General features: G+C 41.5%; 1 protein-coding gene and 1 long non-coding RNA gene across 12 annotated transcripts in view; both read right to left on the bottom strand.

The window, feature by feature from the left end:
• RHBDD1 (rhomboid domain containing 1) overlaps positions 1 to 16,983 on the bottom strand; it is a 224,936-nt gene that overhangs the window by 83,818 nt on the left and 124,135 nt on the right. The window contains exon 7 of one of the 11 annotated variants that reach the window (XM_089328953.1): positions 640 to 5,985. The exons of 9 other annotated variants lie outside the window; for them this stretch is intronic. In XM_089328953.1, coding sequence (XP_089185079.1) covers positions 5,942 to 5,985 — 44 coding nt within the window. In that variant the 3' untranslated portion in view covers positions 640 to 5,941. Of the gene's footprint in view, positions 1 to 639; positions 5,986 to 16,983 lie in introns of those variants that run through there. One more of the 11 variants, XM_089328954.1, reaches the window with a different exon arrangement.
• Positions 640 to 2,996, bottom strand: LOC149127260 (uncharacterized). Its single transcript, XR_016231416.1, has 2 exons — positions 2,863 to 2,996; positions 640 to 976 (listed from the first exon to the last, which is right to left on the bottom strand). It is a non-coding gene; the product is annotated as an uncharacterized LOC149127260 (long non-coding RNA).

The following is a 16,983-nucleotide window of genomic DNA, read 5'->3' on the forward strand; positions in this document are numbered from 1 at the left end:
CAAATATACTTCATATTAACATTGACAGAGAAAAAGGAGGAGGCAGGCATGAAGGCAAGGCTGTGCTCAGTGCAAAACAAAACAGATAGGGAGGCAGAGTCCAGGCTGGGAAACCAGGGCTACAAGTTGCGGTGAGGGTCTGTGGCCTCTCTGCACTTCAGCTTCCTCATTTTGAGCACAAAGGCATGGGACTGAAAGGCCCCTCTTCCACAAAGACAGGAGCCTCAGGAGAGCAGTGGCGTGTTTCCAAGTACGATTTGTAAGGCCAGGCTTCTCACAGCCTGGAGGCCTGCAAGGAGCCCATGTCTTGTGCTAAATAGGAGGCCTTCGGCCATCACCCTATTTGTTTGGGGCCTCTTAAGGGGGGGGGGGGCGGTAGGCAGAGTAAAAGAAGTCTCAAGTTTTAGGTATGAGACACTCTCAGGTGCAGAAAAAACACAAGAATGGTACTGTGGTTGCTGACACTTAACACTGCATCCAGGCCCTAGGGCCAGGGAGTCCTACCTGAGACCATACCAGAAAGGCCCACATCATGCTCCTTGGTGCCTCTGGTATTTAGAAGTAATACCTGGGCACCCTCCCTTCCAGTCTGCCCTGAAAATGAGACAATAACCTGATGCATGAGAGTACTTCAAAGAATTCACAGGAAAATAACAGGTACATTTATTTTTGTTCATAAATTGAAATCCATCAATGCACAGTCTTTTCATAATACACATTGCCCATGAACCTTCTGAAGATTCCTTGTATGAATTCAGATAGTTTTGAATGTTCTGGGGGAGCTTGAAGTCGAAGTAATTTAACTGACTGCATTTGACATCAGCAAGTTGCCCACACAGGCAGGAGGGGGTGACCACAGAAGGGGAAAAAAGAGCAGCCTGTTCCGCCACACCCTCTCAGTGTCCTTACCAACACGGATTGCTGCTGCCATCCACATCAAACAGCTGGGATTGAGGAGCAGACCGGTACTGCTATGCTAATGGAATAAGAGGCATGCCTAAGTTCAATGCAACCAGTAATGTTTGTGACAGTCCCCTTGCATTTTCTCATTTTGTCCAGGTCTAGAGACAGAACACGACACCCTGGGCCCAGTCAGATGGTTCCTGTAGCCAAGCCCACTCAACAGAGCCCTCAAGGGGATGTTTTAGCTCTTGCTTTCTGTCAGCAATGGTGGAACCCTGCTTTTGTGCATTAAGTCTTTTCAACAATTGTCTAAATAATACATGATTTCTAAGCATCACTGTAACTTTTAACATGCCAGTGTACAAGGAAACACAAGTACTTAGGGAGTGCATGCATACATCATTGTCGAAAATTTTAAGCCTATTAGATTTTCAAGGGTTTCTTTTTTTTTTTAAGATTTTATTTATTTATTTGAGAGGTAGAGTTACAGACAGAGAGATGGAGATTCAGAGAGAAAGGTCTTCCATCCACTGGTTTACTCTCTAAATGGCTGCAACAGCCAGAGCTAGACTGATCTGAAGCCAGGAGCCAGGAGCTTCTTCTAGGTCTTCCACACAGGTGTAGAGGCCTAAGGACTTGGTCCACCTTCCACTGCTTTTACAGGCCATAGCAGAGAGCGAGATTGGACGTGGAGCAGCACAGACATGAACCAGCACCACAGGGGATGCCGATGCTGCAGTTGGAAGCTTAGCCTACCATGCCACAGCACTGGCCCCCAAGGATTCCTTCTTTATACAGAAACAAATGCAATGCCCTACACTGGGCTACAGGGAGACTCCACCTTCACATCCAAGAAGATTCCTCCATTCTGTACCACTGCCCCCTTTCATTAAAAGAACCAGCAAGATTTTCTATAACCTGGGTAGAACTGGCCTCACTTCTGAGTGGTCCCAAGGGAAAATAAGAAAGTTGCAGGAAAACCAGGAAGTGGCTCACTTTAGAAGGGAGGTGGGGCCCTTCCTTACTGATGACCATTCTGAGGAAGGCAAACAAATCACCCTTGAGTCTGACTCCCTCTATGTCCAGCTTTATTGAGGTGTAATTGGAAAACAAAACTGTAAGCTTAAAGTCTGATGATCTAACTGCATAATTACTACACCTAAGTTAGTTAACTTATGGGTGTCTATTCCACAATTTTCTAAACAATCTCTCTTCTCTGTCATCATTCTGGCACCGTATCAAGTCTTGTGAGATCTTACAAGAGCTCATATCTGACAGATTTCATGGTAGTGGTGGAGCTGCCGACTAAAGGAAGGGGAGGGCCGGTGCCTCAGCTCAATAGGCTAATCCTCCACCTGTGGCACCAGCACCCCGGGTTCTAGTCCCAGTCAGGGTGCCGGATTCTGTCCTGGTTGCTCCTCTTCCAGTCCAGCTCTCTGCTGTGGCCCGGGAGTGCAGTGGAGGATGGCCCAAATCCTTGGGCCCTGCACCCCATGACTGGCTCCTGGCTTTGGATCAGTGTGGTGCGCCAGCTGCGGCAGCCATTGGAGGGTGAACCAAAGGTAAAGGAAGACCTTTCTCCCTGTCTCTCTCTCTCACTGTCCACTCTGCCTGTCAAAATAAAGAAATAAATAAATAAATAAAATAAAGGAAGGGGAGAGTAGGTGGTTTCAAAAACACAATTTCCTTGTCATCACCAAGACACCTAACCTTCCCCATATCCACCTGTTAGCAATAATACTGATTTGGAGCAATTTCATTGCTGCGGGTCCATGTGTGGCCAACAGGGGAGTGGACTTGGGCCCCATTTGTGCTATAGGAGCATGGGATGGAAGACACACACTGCCTACAAATGGTAAAAGAAGCACAAAGACACTTGGCTATGCCCATGGTACTTGAAAGGAGAGATCCCCAGTTACATATGATGCTATATGCACTAAGTTGACCATCACTACTTACACTGTAGGGAGGCAGGCATCCCCTGTTCTCTGTTAGGTTCAGAACAGAAAAGGGTATCCCGGTGCCTGGAAATTTCTATGCAAGTCATTTTGAAGAGTAAACTCCCATATCCTTTTCAGCTCATCTGGAATAAACTAACAACTAAATGTTAATTTTGTACACTTCCATTTAATAAACAAATAACTCTGCAGAAGCTAGCACCTTGGTACTTGGAACCCTAGTAGGCCATACCTACAAAACATTCTGAACAAGTCTTTATTTATCTTAATCAATTTCACATTATATACCCATCTCACAGTGCTCAGGGAATTAGACATTCCATAGGCTGAGACTTACCTGTGTGGCAGGATCCCTAAATATCTATTCTGAGTCAAAGTGAAATTTAAGTTGCTTTAGCAAAAATGATGATTCCATCAGTAACAAATACTGATACATAAACTTATATGCATGGATCTCATCTTTTTGCACCAAAATAAATTTATCTTTTGATTCCATTTTCTGTGATTGTTTTGGGGCACTCTCATATATGTTTTCAAGTTTCAATTCTATTGAATGATGATCTATCTTGCATGATAATCTTCAGTTAAGGAGAGAAATTTTCTTCTTCCTCCTAGTGCTAACAGCCAATATTTTATTGTTAAACAGTAGATGTGCATTATCTGATATAATTCCCTAAAAATTATGGACAAAAGGAGTCTACGTCACCATAATAGTCCAAGGGAGAACATAGCTAACTCTCATTTTTATCTCTCCAGGTTCTCCTTTATTTTGATTTAGAACTTGTAACTTCTAATTCCACCAAATTGACTGAGACTATCCTTCATTTTAACTTGCCTCTCTCTCTTTTTTAATTAATGTGATCAGTATTACACGCTTATTTTGTGAAGGCATCCTTCTAGATTGAGGCCATGTAAGAATGTAAGGATTGCTTGAGAAGCCTATTCAATTGTGAATGCAAAGATCTGATTTCATGAAGTGTGTATCTTCATATTCATGAGATTTTTTGCAATAAAACCAACGTTAAGATATAGGCAGGACCATGGAGGCTACCTAGAAACCCTCACACCCTTCCGCTGCTGAAATCAAGCTCAGAAGAGTTAACACATTTACCCATGGTCCCTCAGCTAGCTATAATGCTGGAACAGGCAAGGAGCCCTGCTCACTCTCACCAACTGCACTGATGAGCCTGTGATTCAACACCTCCAACAACATATGTGCACCAACAAGGCTGCAAACTGAACCAACGCTCAGCTGCCCACAAAGCTTTGTCAGTCTTGCTCACATAGCCTGCAACTGGACTCTGTTAGCACAGAAGCTACAAATACTCAACTATGCTATTGGCAGGCAGTTAAGCTTCTATCAAAGAATACTGTTTGTTCCTCAACTGATTTCTCCTTCCATCTGATTCATTAGAAACAAATGGTCCAGCTAATTTTACATGGAGCTTAAGACCCATATCTGACAGCAGAGTATTCTGAGGACTTTGATTGACTGTGGTAAAAGCATGGGGTATAGAAGGGTCAGGAGCCTAATCATTTACCTGAACTGTTATACCAGTGCTGCATAGAAAGGAATTAGGAATGAGAAATACACTGACCATAATGGAGGCCTGGGGAACTGCATGAGGAAGTGAGTGTGTAGAAAGGCTGTGAGACAACAGGGCCTCCTTATACCCCCTGTCCCCCCAAAACCCTCAGGTTCACCAGGGAGAGCTGGTTCAAAACCAGTCAGTGTGAACAAAAAGGGGCCTCTCAAGAGTGGGCAGCTGGAAGGAGAAATAGGCAGAATGACAATCTTAAGATGGAATACGTTCATTTACTGATTACAGATTTGTCCTAGTGCTCATAGAAATGCTGCGAGGACAGAATCAGCTTCAGCTCTGCCAGTGAATGAGGCAGGGCCAGACTCCTGTCTTCTGGTTATTTCCTGTTCAGCAACAATGCCAGTTATAATACGAGACCTGGTCCTACCAAGAGGGAGAATCTTCACAACATTTAGACTTGCTTACTCACTGTTCTTATAAGGGGACAGGATAGGAAAGAGAGTGAGTATGTGAGGCTACTCTCAGGAACCACTGTCTGAAATATTCCTAAGGTGGTACAGCTCTGCTCGCAATAAATAAGCACCAGGTTAAAATACGACAATTTGTGATAAATAGCACAGCAAATGAGGAAGGAATGTGGAAAGGGGAATAGGAAAACATCACTTTACCAACATCCTCTGACTACAAGGCTGGATGTCTCCCCCAGGCACCCACTTCATGGTCACCAGCATCATGTAGCAGGAAAGACGTCACACAATTTTCCTGAATAATTATTTCCTTAAAATGATGCCAGGCAAATCTTGTTCTTTCTCTAGGGAGAACATACTTTGGGATTCCTGCCACAAATTAAATGGGCAGATGACTTTAGGAAGAGATTAAGGACAGTGTGTGTGCGCATGTGTATGTATATTTATATGCACATATATGTACAGAGTTATGTGCTATACAAACATGTTTTGGCCAACAATTAACTATATATACAGTGTTGATCCCAGAAACTTCTATTGCTTAGTGACACTGTAGCCATTTGAGTTTGTGGAAATGTACTCTATGATGTTTGTACAACAGTGAAAACACATGACAACACATGTCTCAGAATGCATCTCCATGATTAAGCGATGCATGACCATAATGCAAAAATGCAAAGCTGAAAGGAAACAAGAGTACCCAGGTGGGAAGTCTAAGGACTTCCATGAGGGAGGGTGGGAGCCAGAGGACACAGCACAAACTCAGGAAATGGTCTGCCTCTCTCTAATTTGAAGTCTAGGCTTCTAAGAGATTAAACATGCAAAATCGAAAATAATAAAGCAGTAGGGAAATTATGTTTCCTTTTCCTAAGTTCAGTTGATAAACAGGATTCAGTTTTTTGAATACACAAGTCTGCTTACCTATGCACTCAGATATGGCCCAAACAAAAATTGTGAAATAAAAACCAATACCCTATCAAATATACCTCAAGAAAGTTGTCCTTAAAGAATAAGGCTTGACCCACATGTGAGTACTCTCTCTGGCTTTCTTTTATGTCCAGTGGCCTCTTCACCAGAATCCTAGAGCTCTCAAGAAAGACCAGGAAGATTCACCTTTGGATTAAAAACAAAAGAAGTCACATCTCTGGAGAACATGAAAATCATGTGTCTCACCTGTAATGGTGAATACAACTGGCTTGAAAAAGAATGTGGGAGATGACAAGGGACAGATTCTGAATGCAGAGTTGGTGAGATGCTCCTTCAGCCTCACCATGATGACCGTGCAAGCAAAAATAAGTCCACAAGGGGTATGAATGTGCTTTTTTTTTTTTTAAGGTAGAGTTATAGACAGAGAGAAAGGTTTTCCCTCCGTTGGTTCACCCCCCAAATGGCTGCTATGACCGGCGCTGTGCTGATCTGAAGCCAGGAGCTTCTTCCTGGTCTCCTACGTGGGTACAGGGGCCCAAGCACTTGGGCCATCCTCCACTGCCTTCCCACAGAGCTGGACTGGAAGAGGAGCAACCGGGACTAGAACCTGGTACCCATATTGGATGCCGGCACTGCAGGCGGAGGATTAACCAAGTGAGCCACGGCGCCAGCCCCATGGATGTGCTTTAATGCATTACCACACATTAGTTTAGTTGTTTATTCATTTGTTAATTCTTATATTCATTCCCTGACTCATCATTCACCAACAAATATTTACTATTTACTATGTACTCTCCTGGGCTCAGTCATGGGTGTGATGAACACAGGCATGAAGGCTGTGGGTGAGTGGGTGACTATCCACAGCACTGACAGTGCTCTAGCAGTGATGAATTTTTAACAGCCTGTGAAATAAATGTGTGAGACCTCAAAACAACTGATTCCAAAGAAGCCAAAATTGAAGATAATCTTTAATGTCTACGAAATGTAGACCATGTCAACACTTAACTCCTGGATGATATATTATTGAATAATACATATATATTATATTAACATATTTATATTGATTTACTTACTTATGGACAGGAATGCGTATGCTTTAATATATGTGCAGTGATAGGGGGTGGAGCTTCCAAAAGTAAAATTCCACCACGGTCCTCACATGTCCCCACGTGATGGACAGCACATCCCTGCTCTCATTGAGTTCGTGGTCTAGTAGAGACAGACACACACACCAACAGTCACAAATAACTTGTGAAATATGAAAGAAAGTAACATCTCTGAGCCTCATTTTCCTCAAGAAAAAAAAAAAAAAAAAAAAAGGACCAAAACCACAGCCCTCAGGGCAGTTTAGAGGACCAAACTGGAAAAAAAAAATTGGAAAGTATTTCACAGGCTGACAGAGAGGAAAAGGCAAAGTGTTAAATCCTTAAATCTTTGTTCCTCAGGGTGGTGAATGCTTCTCTCTGCTGTTGAACCTGCTGCGCTTGCAGCCCAGGTGCTCTGAATGAAACGAATCCCTACTATACCCCTCACAGACAGCTGCTTCGGTGCAACTGCTGCAGTAAACGGAAGTTTCTGACGGACAAACTCACACACAAACCAAGATGCTTCCTACAGATAAGACTTGCTCCATGTTGTGAGACTCTAAAGAGACAGAAGATTAAAACAAAAAAGGGTCGGCACTGTGGCAGAGCAGGTTAACGCCCTGGCCTGAAGTGCCGGCGTCCCTTCCAATCCAGCTCTCAGCTAAGGCCTGGGAAGGCAGTAGAAGATGGCCCAAGTCCTTGGGCCCCTGCACCCACATGGGAGACCCAGAAGAAGCTCCTGGCTCCTGGTTTCAGATGGGCACAGCTCTGGTCATTGTGGCCAGTTGGGGAGTGAATCAGCGGATGGAAGACCTCTCTGTCTCCCTCTGCCTCTTCTCTCTCTGTGTAACTCTGACTTTCAAATAAATAAATAAATCTTTAAAAAAAGAGAGAGAGGATGAAAAAAGTTTATTTTAGTAAAAAAGGAAACTATTTTTTAATTAGCTTCAGCACTAAGCATACCACCATCTACTTATCCTAAGAATGAGAAGCTGGGGACAGCTCTAAATTGGATTTTAGTTCTTTATTTTGTGGGCATTTTATAAAACATGTTAATCCTCCCAGTTGGCAATAGCAATAGGTAAAAGGGTAAAATGAACTCAATTTTGGGAGAAGAGATCATGTAGCATAGCACAGAAATACATCCTAGGAGGCAGTTTGATTTTACTTTTTGTCCTTTTCCTCTTTTTTCTACTGTTTTTCATGGGCACCCATTTGAGGACCAGGTTGGGAGAGGGCTGGGTTGATTATAAGGAGATTTTCAGTGGTCTGTGGAAAATACAAATTATGAAAAAAACTATACATGGAGTTCAATTTTTTTGCACCAAAATAAAGTTGTATTAACATGTGAACAGGAAAAAAACATCTGCTTGAAGTGAGCTTCTATCAGAGAAACATGAATTTCACTAAAATTGAAGCAGGCACAAACACCAGGTGAAGCTTGGGAGGAAGAATGGTGAAATCACTGATGCTTTACAAAAAGCCTGAAGGGGCAATGCCCCCAGAGAAATCAGCAGTTTACAAGTGGTTTTTATTTTTATTTTATTTTTATTTTTATTTTTTTGACAGGCAGAGTGGACAGTGAGAGAGAGAGACAGAGAGAAAGGTCTTCCTTTGCTGTTGGTTCACCCTCCAATGGCCGCCGCGGCCAGCGCTGCGGCCGGCGCACCGCGCTGATCCGATGGCAGGAGCCAGGAGCCAGGTGCTTTTCCTGGTCTCCCATGGGGTGCAGGGCCCAAGCACCTGGGCCATCCTCCACTGCACTCCCGGGCCACAGCAGAGAGCTGGCCTGGAAGAGGGGCAACCGGGACAGAATCCGGCGCCCCGACCAGGACTAGAACCTGGTGTGCCGGCACCGCTAGGCGGAGGATTAGCCTAGTGAGCCGGGGCGCTGGCCTACAAGCGGTTTTAAGAAGGGACAAGATAATGGTGACATGGAGACGGCAGCAGACCATCTACATTAATCCAGTAAGAAAAAAATGAAGCCTGTTCCTCCCTAATTCATAAGGACTGACGATTAAAAGCAGAGTTGATAGCCAACACCACACACATCTCAATGGAGTCCCTTTACACAATTCTGACTGCAAGTCAAAGCGGAGTAAACTTTCCACTTGATGCATGCCCAAACCTGATGTTGCATTTAGCTCAGTTGCAGAAAAGAGCAGAGCTTTCCATGGGAATTTCAAAAACAGGGATCAAGATGCTGCAGTAGGGGTGGGTGTCTAACCTGCTTAAGACACCAGTTAGGAAACCCAGATTCCACCTTGGAGTGCCTGCCTGGGTTCAGTTCCTGGCTCTGGCTCCTGATTCCACTTTCCTGCAGTCCCTGGGATGCAGCAGTAATGGCTCAAATAGCTGAGAAGTAGAAGATCTGGACTGAGTCCCTTGATCCCAGCTTCAGGCTACTGTAGGCATTTTTGGAGTGAACTAGCAGGAGAGAACCCACCCCTCCTCCTTCCCTCCCTCCTGCCCTCCCTCTTACATCCCTCTCAAATAATTATTAAAATTAAAAAAAGATCCTGAATCATTTCTTTGAAGGATTATGATAGGAGATGAAGCACAGCTTTGCCTGTATGATCTTGAAGATGAAGTACAATCAGAGCAGTGCCTACACAGAGACGGTGGAAGTGTCCAGTCAAAGCAAAAAGCAGACCAGTCAAGAGCAAAAGCCTTGGCAACAGGTTTTGGAGATTCTTACAACATTTTCCTTGTTGATTTTCTGATATCTGCTGAATAAAAGAGTGTTTTGCAAACTACAGCCTAAAGTTCTGTGTAAAAACACCCAGGAAATCTTCCGCTGAGAGCCCTTCTCCACCACTGTAGTGCTCCTAATCATTCCTCTTTATCAAAAAAGGACAATTTTATGAGAGTTTCAATGAGAAATCATTAGGGATTAGGCTATTTCTGACACATTTTGCCCCGGAATCGTAAAAAAAAAATTAAAGGACATCCATTTTTCTCCAGTTAAAATAAAAACTGCATTGACATAGTTAAGTGCCTGGGATCCTCAGTTCTACAGCGATGGACTATGTGAATGGTATTATTGTTTACAAAAGTGTCTTGAACTTCATGGGCTTACACTGAGAAATAAACTTTATATTTTCATTCTATTTTTCTATGAGCCCTTTGACATCTTCTCATTTGGCTGGTTTAAAAGTAGCCTAGGATACAACATAAAAACCAAGAAGCATAACAGATAAAATCTGCAAATATAAACAGATTGCTTCTAATGTGTTACTGCGATACACTAGACTCTCCTTCTGGGTTCACAGTTTCCTTTGTGCCTCCCCATAGGATGTATTAAGATGATATACAGTGTTTAAATAAAGCAAAAAAAAAAAAACCTTAACATTATAAAAAATGAAAATCTTCCAAAATACTTTACACGACTTCAAACATGAAATCACATTTACAAAATAACTTTCTAATGACTGAGTCATAAATGACTCAAGGACATATGGGTTAGATTTCCTTCAAAATACACATGGCTTTGAAAACTGGGGCAACTTTCTTGGCAAAATTAGCTTATTGTATAGAGCACAGTTCTGAGAAAGAAGGAAGTTTGTCAAACTGTACTCACTTCAGCACTTTTTTTTTTTTTCCTGGTGCTTTCTTTGGTGCCTGAGCTGACTGGCTACAGCAGTCATTACCTAAGAAACTTGGAACAACTTCCTTGGAAATGTTAACCCGCTTTCCTCATCTAGGCCAAGAATTCAATAAATTTATAATAAATGACTCCCTCACCTCCAATTCGTGAAGCTTCAAAAACAGAGTGTACTTCTGCCAAAAAAAAAAAAAAAAAAAAAAGGTTGAGCTGTCTTAGGCTCCCAGCAAATAGCTACTGCATCCTTGCAATAAATGCATATGGACTCACCTGGGAACATTTCTCATTTTCTTCTACACATCAGGAACAAAAACCAAAACTCCACAGGGCAGCCATTAGGAAGCGTGGCTGGAACCTTCAGGCAGTGAGTGAAATTTCTTCTCCTTTAGGGAACCCCAGCTGTTCTTAAGATGAGGAAATCAGGCCCACCCAGATTATCTGGCATATTCCTCCTTAAAGTCCACGGATTATAGACCTTAATCACATCTGCCAAATACCATTTCATGAGCACCCTGATTAGCATTTGACTGAATAACTGGAGACTGTAGCCCAACCCAGTGGATACATCAGAAAGACTATCATCTTTGTACTTGGAGACTCAGTATTCAAAGATTATATCCTGAATGATGTGGCATTTGTTATGGAAGTTGGAAAATGGGATATTCTTAAGTAGGGAGTAAGCATTCTAGAGAATGTAACTATTAAAAATTAACCAACACAAACAATACAATATACCAAGGCAACGAAGTATAATAGGGATTTGTGGAATGGCCAGTTCTTGCTTTATGGCCTTTCTCAATTTCTTCATGTTAAGAAGGGTTCAATGCTTGTCAGAACTATCCCCGGAGGTATGGAGTAAGATGACATTTGCGGGTGCCCAGTGGAAACAGTAAGCACTGTGAATGCTAATTTGTTTTGTAATAATGGTGGTGGTGGTGTCAAAAGTATTGGCGAGAATGTGAAGTTGGTGTCGTGAAAAAAGAAAAAGTCTGGGCAGATAAAACAGACCATCTGTTGTAGAATTTGTCTAAATTTTGCATCTTTTACTTTAAAAAAAAATTTTAAGATAGTGCCACAATGTCATAAGCGGATTCCTTCCAATTAACTCAATATACAGGGTACTTAATATGTGAGGGATTGTTAAAACGTTGAAATCCATGCATAGTTTTTATTTTTTTTAAGATTTATTTATTTATTTGAAAGGCAGAGTTACAGAGAGAGAGAGAGAGAGTATGAGAGAGAGAGAGAGAGAGAGAGATCTTCTATTTTCTGGTTCACTCCCCAGATGGCTGCAATGGCTGGAGCTGGTCCAGGCCAAAGCCAGGAGCAAAGAGATTCATCTGGTCTCCCACATGGGTGTTAGGGGCCCAATTACTCAGGCCATCTTCTGCTGCTTTTCCAGGTGCATTAGCCAGGAACTGGATAGGAAGTGCAGCAGCTGTGACGTGAACTTGTATGCTTATGGGATGGCGGCATCAAATGTGGAGGCTTAACCCACTGCAACACAATACACCCACCATGCATAGTTTTTAAATAATACATAACTTCTATGAACTCTTTGAAGACCATTTGTATATGATTTCAAAATTGTTTTGCACCAAAATAAATGTATCGTTTAATTCCATTTTTGATTTTTAAGCACCCTTATATAACTTCTACTAGTACTATTTCCTAGTTGAACCTTGATAGATCAGGTAATATATTCTCTGTTTCCATAGTTTATATAATCCTTATGCCCTTTCTAGTTTATTGCTGGTATGAACTTCTTTGTAGGCAGACTTATGTCCCAGACATCTTTGTAAACTAACCAGCACTTAGTCTTATATATGAATAAATATTTGCTGGAAGGATTAAATTATGTTATACAAGATCAGAACAGAGGGTGCCTCCGGTGAGATAAGTAAACCTCATACAGAATGCTCATAGGGAAATATAACTAGCAAAGGAGAGTCATGGCCTCATAGGTAATTCCACCAAGGAAATGCTACTGTTCCCACCAATAGGCTACTGTGTTTCTCCATTGCACAGGACAGTCCTCTACATGCAGGGCATTTAATATTCTGAGGTTCCAGACACCTAATGACAATTATACCGTTGCTACTCTGGCTCCTTTATGGTGACAGCAAACATGACTTACACATTTCTAAATGCACCCTGGGGTACATACTAACTCATCCCTAATCAAGAACTATCTTCTTAGCCTTATAACAATTAAAATTTATCAAGCTGCACAGTAAAAAAAAGACTTTCCCTAACAGGAATTGCAGAATTATGGATCATAAAAATGGGAATCTACTAATAGGTTATCATGAATGATGAAAAACTATCATATGCAGAAAGGTACAGGGATAAAAGTTCTAAACTTTAGACATTTTATCCAGGCTGTTTTACAAGCTTCTTTATTAATTCAACAAATACTTTAAAGCCTTCTTACTAATCAGGTATAAATTGTTATCAGATCATGAGAAAACAGGTAAAAATATTTTCATAGCATGGAAAATATTTTGGAACATCCAGATTTAAAATTATCTGGTATGTGATATTAAGGAATTTATTCTTGGAAATCTAAGCCCAACTCATAAAGAGGGGGCCCATCTCCTACATAAGTTCTCACAGTGGTTCCCCCGCCAGCATCAGAACACCCTCTGGGTATCTGTTGGAAAATAAAATTCTCAGAATCTATCCAAGACCCACTCAGTCAGGAACTCTAGAGGTGGAGTCAGCAATGGTTCTCCATCATTAATGTATGAAAGAATTGCCTACAGTTTGTTAAGACACAGAATCCTGGGGGGTACAGTTTCTGGTTCAGTAGACTAGTTTGGATTCTAAAAATCCGCATTTCTGACATGTTGCTAGGCCACACTTTGAGAACAAATGCTCTAGACCCACAGTGATACAATGATCATTAGGCCCACAAGAATATTGCAATTTAAATGAAATGAAAGAAGGTGAAAATAAAAATTCAGTTCCTTTGTTGTACTGAATACATTAGAAATATGCAGCAATTGTGACTAGTAGTTACCATATAGGGAAAAAAATCATGAAGAATATATCTTTCACTGTAGAAAGTGATATTGGCCAGCACGGCTCTAGAGTTACTGAGCAGGATCCCTGAGAGAATGCCTTCCATATTGTCAGGTACCACAGGCAGAGATTATTGTGAATTCAAATATAAGCCTTACATGGAGGAGAATAAGAACAGGAGATTCCAGTCACGGGTACTGCTATGGTTAACTTGCTTCACACCTGGACAATTCTCATAGCTCCAGGGTGAGCATCATTAGGACTTTGTTTATGTAACACTACCTAACTATTCTCCTAAACAAGCTGGGGAAGCAAGCAGTGGTGATGTACCCTCTGTCAGTCATCAGATTTCTTCTCTGTACTCTTTAACAGGGGTGAAACTGGAGGGGATTGGAAACTCAAAGCCTCTAAAGGCATACAATATTTTTGTAAACTATGGTGGAACAACAGACAAAAGCAAAATGTCAATGTTGAAATAGTAACTGTCTATTTAGAGAAATGGGTCTTGTGAAGAAATTTTACATTGCTAAGTTCATTGATCAATTCTCACTCCATACTTTACTACGACCATAGCAGTATGTGGCACAGATAAATATTACTTCTTCCTGGAAAAAGACCTTAGTCCTTTATCCTCTCCTCTATCTCCACACACTTTCATTTAGTTTCGTGAATTTAAATACTATTTACACCATGATAATGACTTCCAGATACATATTTCTAGGCCATACCCCTTTCCAAATCACCTACTCTCCATCCACACATAGAACTCTAATAAGCCTCTCAATGCACACAACTCTAAGACGGAACTCCATTTAAAATTTTTATGAGAGAAGGAGAGAGGGAGAGAAGGAGAGAGGGAGAGAAGGAGAGAGAAAGAGAGAGGGAGAGAGGGAGAGAGAGAGGGAGGGAGGGAGTGAGAAAGAGGGAGGGAGACTGCTTGGTTGGGTCATGTTCTCCAATAGAGTTCAGCTGCTAGAGGGCTCAAGAAAGTTGTTGGCCAGGCTCAACCAAGGCTGAGGTTTCCAGACAGGTGGAAGGTATTTATAAGAGAGTAAATAACCAAGGAACCAGAAACCTAAGCAGGGAAGGAATCAACAAACTGGAAAGGAAGACAAAGAATGCTGAGAATGTCAGTGTTACCTACAAGTCATCAAAACATCAGACGCTAAGATGCCAGGGTGTCTAGTAGGAGATGCAAAGGGAGTTTGGATATGTTCAGTCTACTAGCAAGCACAACTCTACTTTCTCTCCAAGAGGATTAGAGGGAACTTGGTGTTGGAAAAAAAAAAAAAAAAAAGGAAGTTTTTGCAATTCAAGAGCTCTCATTCCAAATCTGGATTTTGTATCACTAACTCACAGTTAGAAAAGGGTGCTTTGTTGCTTTTGCTACAGCTATTTATATATAAATGTCTTATATGTAAGATTTACCTGACTTTCTAACCTTTTTTTTTAAGATTTATATATTTATTTTGAAAGTTAGAGACAGAGGGAGAGAGGCAGAGAGAGCAAGCAAGTGAGAGAGAGAGCATCTCCATCTATTGGTTCACTCCTCAGATGGCTGCAATGGCCAGAACCAGGAATTTCATCTGGTCCTACACATGGGTAGTAGGGGCACAAATATTTGGGCCATCCTCCACTGCTTTTCCCATGCCATTAGCGGGGAGCTGGATTGGAAATGGAGCATCCAGGACTCGAACTAGAGCCCATATGGCATGCCTGTGTCACATGCAGCATCCTAACTTTTTAAATCTTAAGTTACTCTCTAGCACAGTGGTTTTCAACTAGGGGTGACTGCTTCCCAGGAGTCAGCTGGCAATGTGTGAGGACATATTTGGCTTTCATAGTGGGGGAGAGGTGCACTGGCACTTAGAGGCCAATGGTGTTATCCAACATCTTACGATACAAAGGACAGTCCACACCAATAAGGAATTATCCAGCCCAAAGTGTCAACAGTGTCAAGGTTGTAAAGCTCTCCTCTAGAAAAAAAGCATTTGAAAAAATAACCTACTACAATGGATCACAGTTAATAACCATCTTCAAATTTTCTGTACTACAAACCCACCAGCAGCCTAAATAAAACCACTTTAATAAAGGCATTAAAATAAATACACAAAAAGTATACTTTTTATATATGAAAAAGAGCACATAGTATATGCTTGGTTCTCTCCTTGTTTCTTGCCTAGTTTCTCCCATCTCTTGTTTATTTCTCACCAGTAAGATTATCATCTGTGTTCTCCATCAATTCCTACATACTGAAAAATTAAATTCCAACCATAAATTAATTTCAATAGAATTCCTTTGCCAGAAGTCAGTATGAAAGCCTGAAGAAATCAGGAAGATGGTCTTTTGCCCTTATAAAGAAATGATTAAAGACTAGAGCACAATTAAATTCTGAGCAGAGTAACACAGTTAGCAAATTTATGAATGGGTCTTCTTTTCACAGTTCTACTGTCAGGGCTAATTACTTGTATTAATTAGAACTGTCAACACATGAATATGCTTGTTGAAGCCGCTTCCTATGGTAAAATAGGAGACTTGCAAATATCAAGACACTTGGAAAGATGCAGACTTTCATTTATTGGCAACTCTAAATGATGTAGAAGCACTGACTGCACAATGAGCCTTGGGAATTGACTGTAAAAAGACTGCTGGATAATGAATTTGCTATTTGTTCTTCCTTACTTCAATATTAGTCTCAAGCTCATTCTTTGGATGAGTTACCCAATATATCATGACTTTAGAAGGACAGTGGAAAAAATAAGGAAAGAATCCCATAAGTTGCTAGAAAAACGGAAAAATTAGATGGGGCATCTAAGCTGAGCAGGATGTCACTCCTGTCTGATTGGTCTGAAACAGACTTTGAAATAAATTGTAAGAACTGCTCAAGTGAAGGGTTAGGGGAGAAAGACTGATAGAGGATTAAGAACCTGAATTTGAATACCAACTTTCACTCTTATGATCTTTGGTAAGTGAAGTTATTCAGCTTCTCTGTACCTTGGTTTGCTCATCTGAAAAATTAGGACAGCAGCACGACTCACAAAGAGTTGTGATGAGTTACTCACTTGTGGGACAGGTGTAAACAGGGGCCTAGCACAAGGCACGTCCCAGCTATTTCTGTTTTCATCATTGTGGGGGATGGGGGTGGGAACATGGAGAATTACACATTCCTAGAATTTTCCCACAGAAGCAATATTCACATCAGTGGGAGCTTTGGAGTCAGGTCTGAATTCACACCTGGTGTCCAGACTTATTTAATTTTTTTGTAAGCCCCCTCTGCCCCCTACTTCATGAGTTCTTGTGAAAAGTATCAATTTTAAAATGCATGACATGTATTTGCATGAAAGGGGCTTGCTAGACGTTTGTGCTCTAGTATTCATCACCATTATTATCCTTTTGGAAAAAAAAAACCAAATTGGTTGAAATGGAAACAGAATGAAACATTTCAGTAAGTGAACTAAGACCTAAGAGAGA

The sequence above is a fragment of the Oryctolagus cuniculus genome, chromosome 3, assembly GCF_051225735.1.
Source record: "Oryctolagus cuniculus isolate XC-2025 breed Fujian yellow rabbit chromosome 3, ASM5122573v1, whole genome shotgun sequence".
Lineage (NCBI taxonomy): Eukaryota > Metazoa > Chordata > Mammalia > Lagomorpha > Leporidae > Oryctolagus > Oryctolagus cuniculus.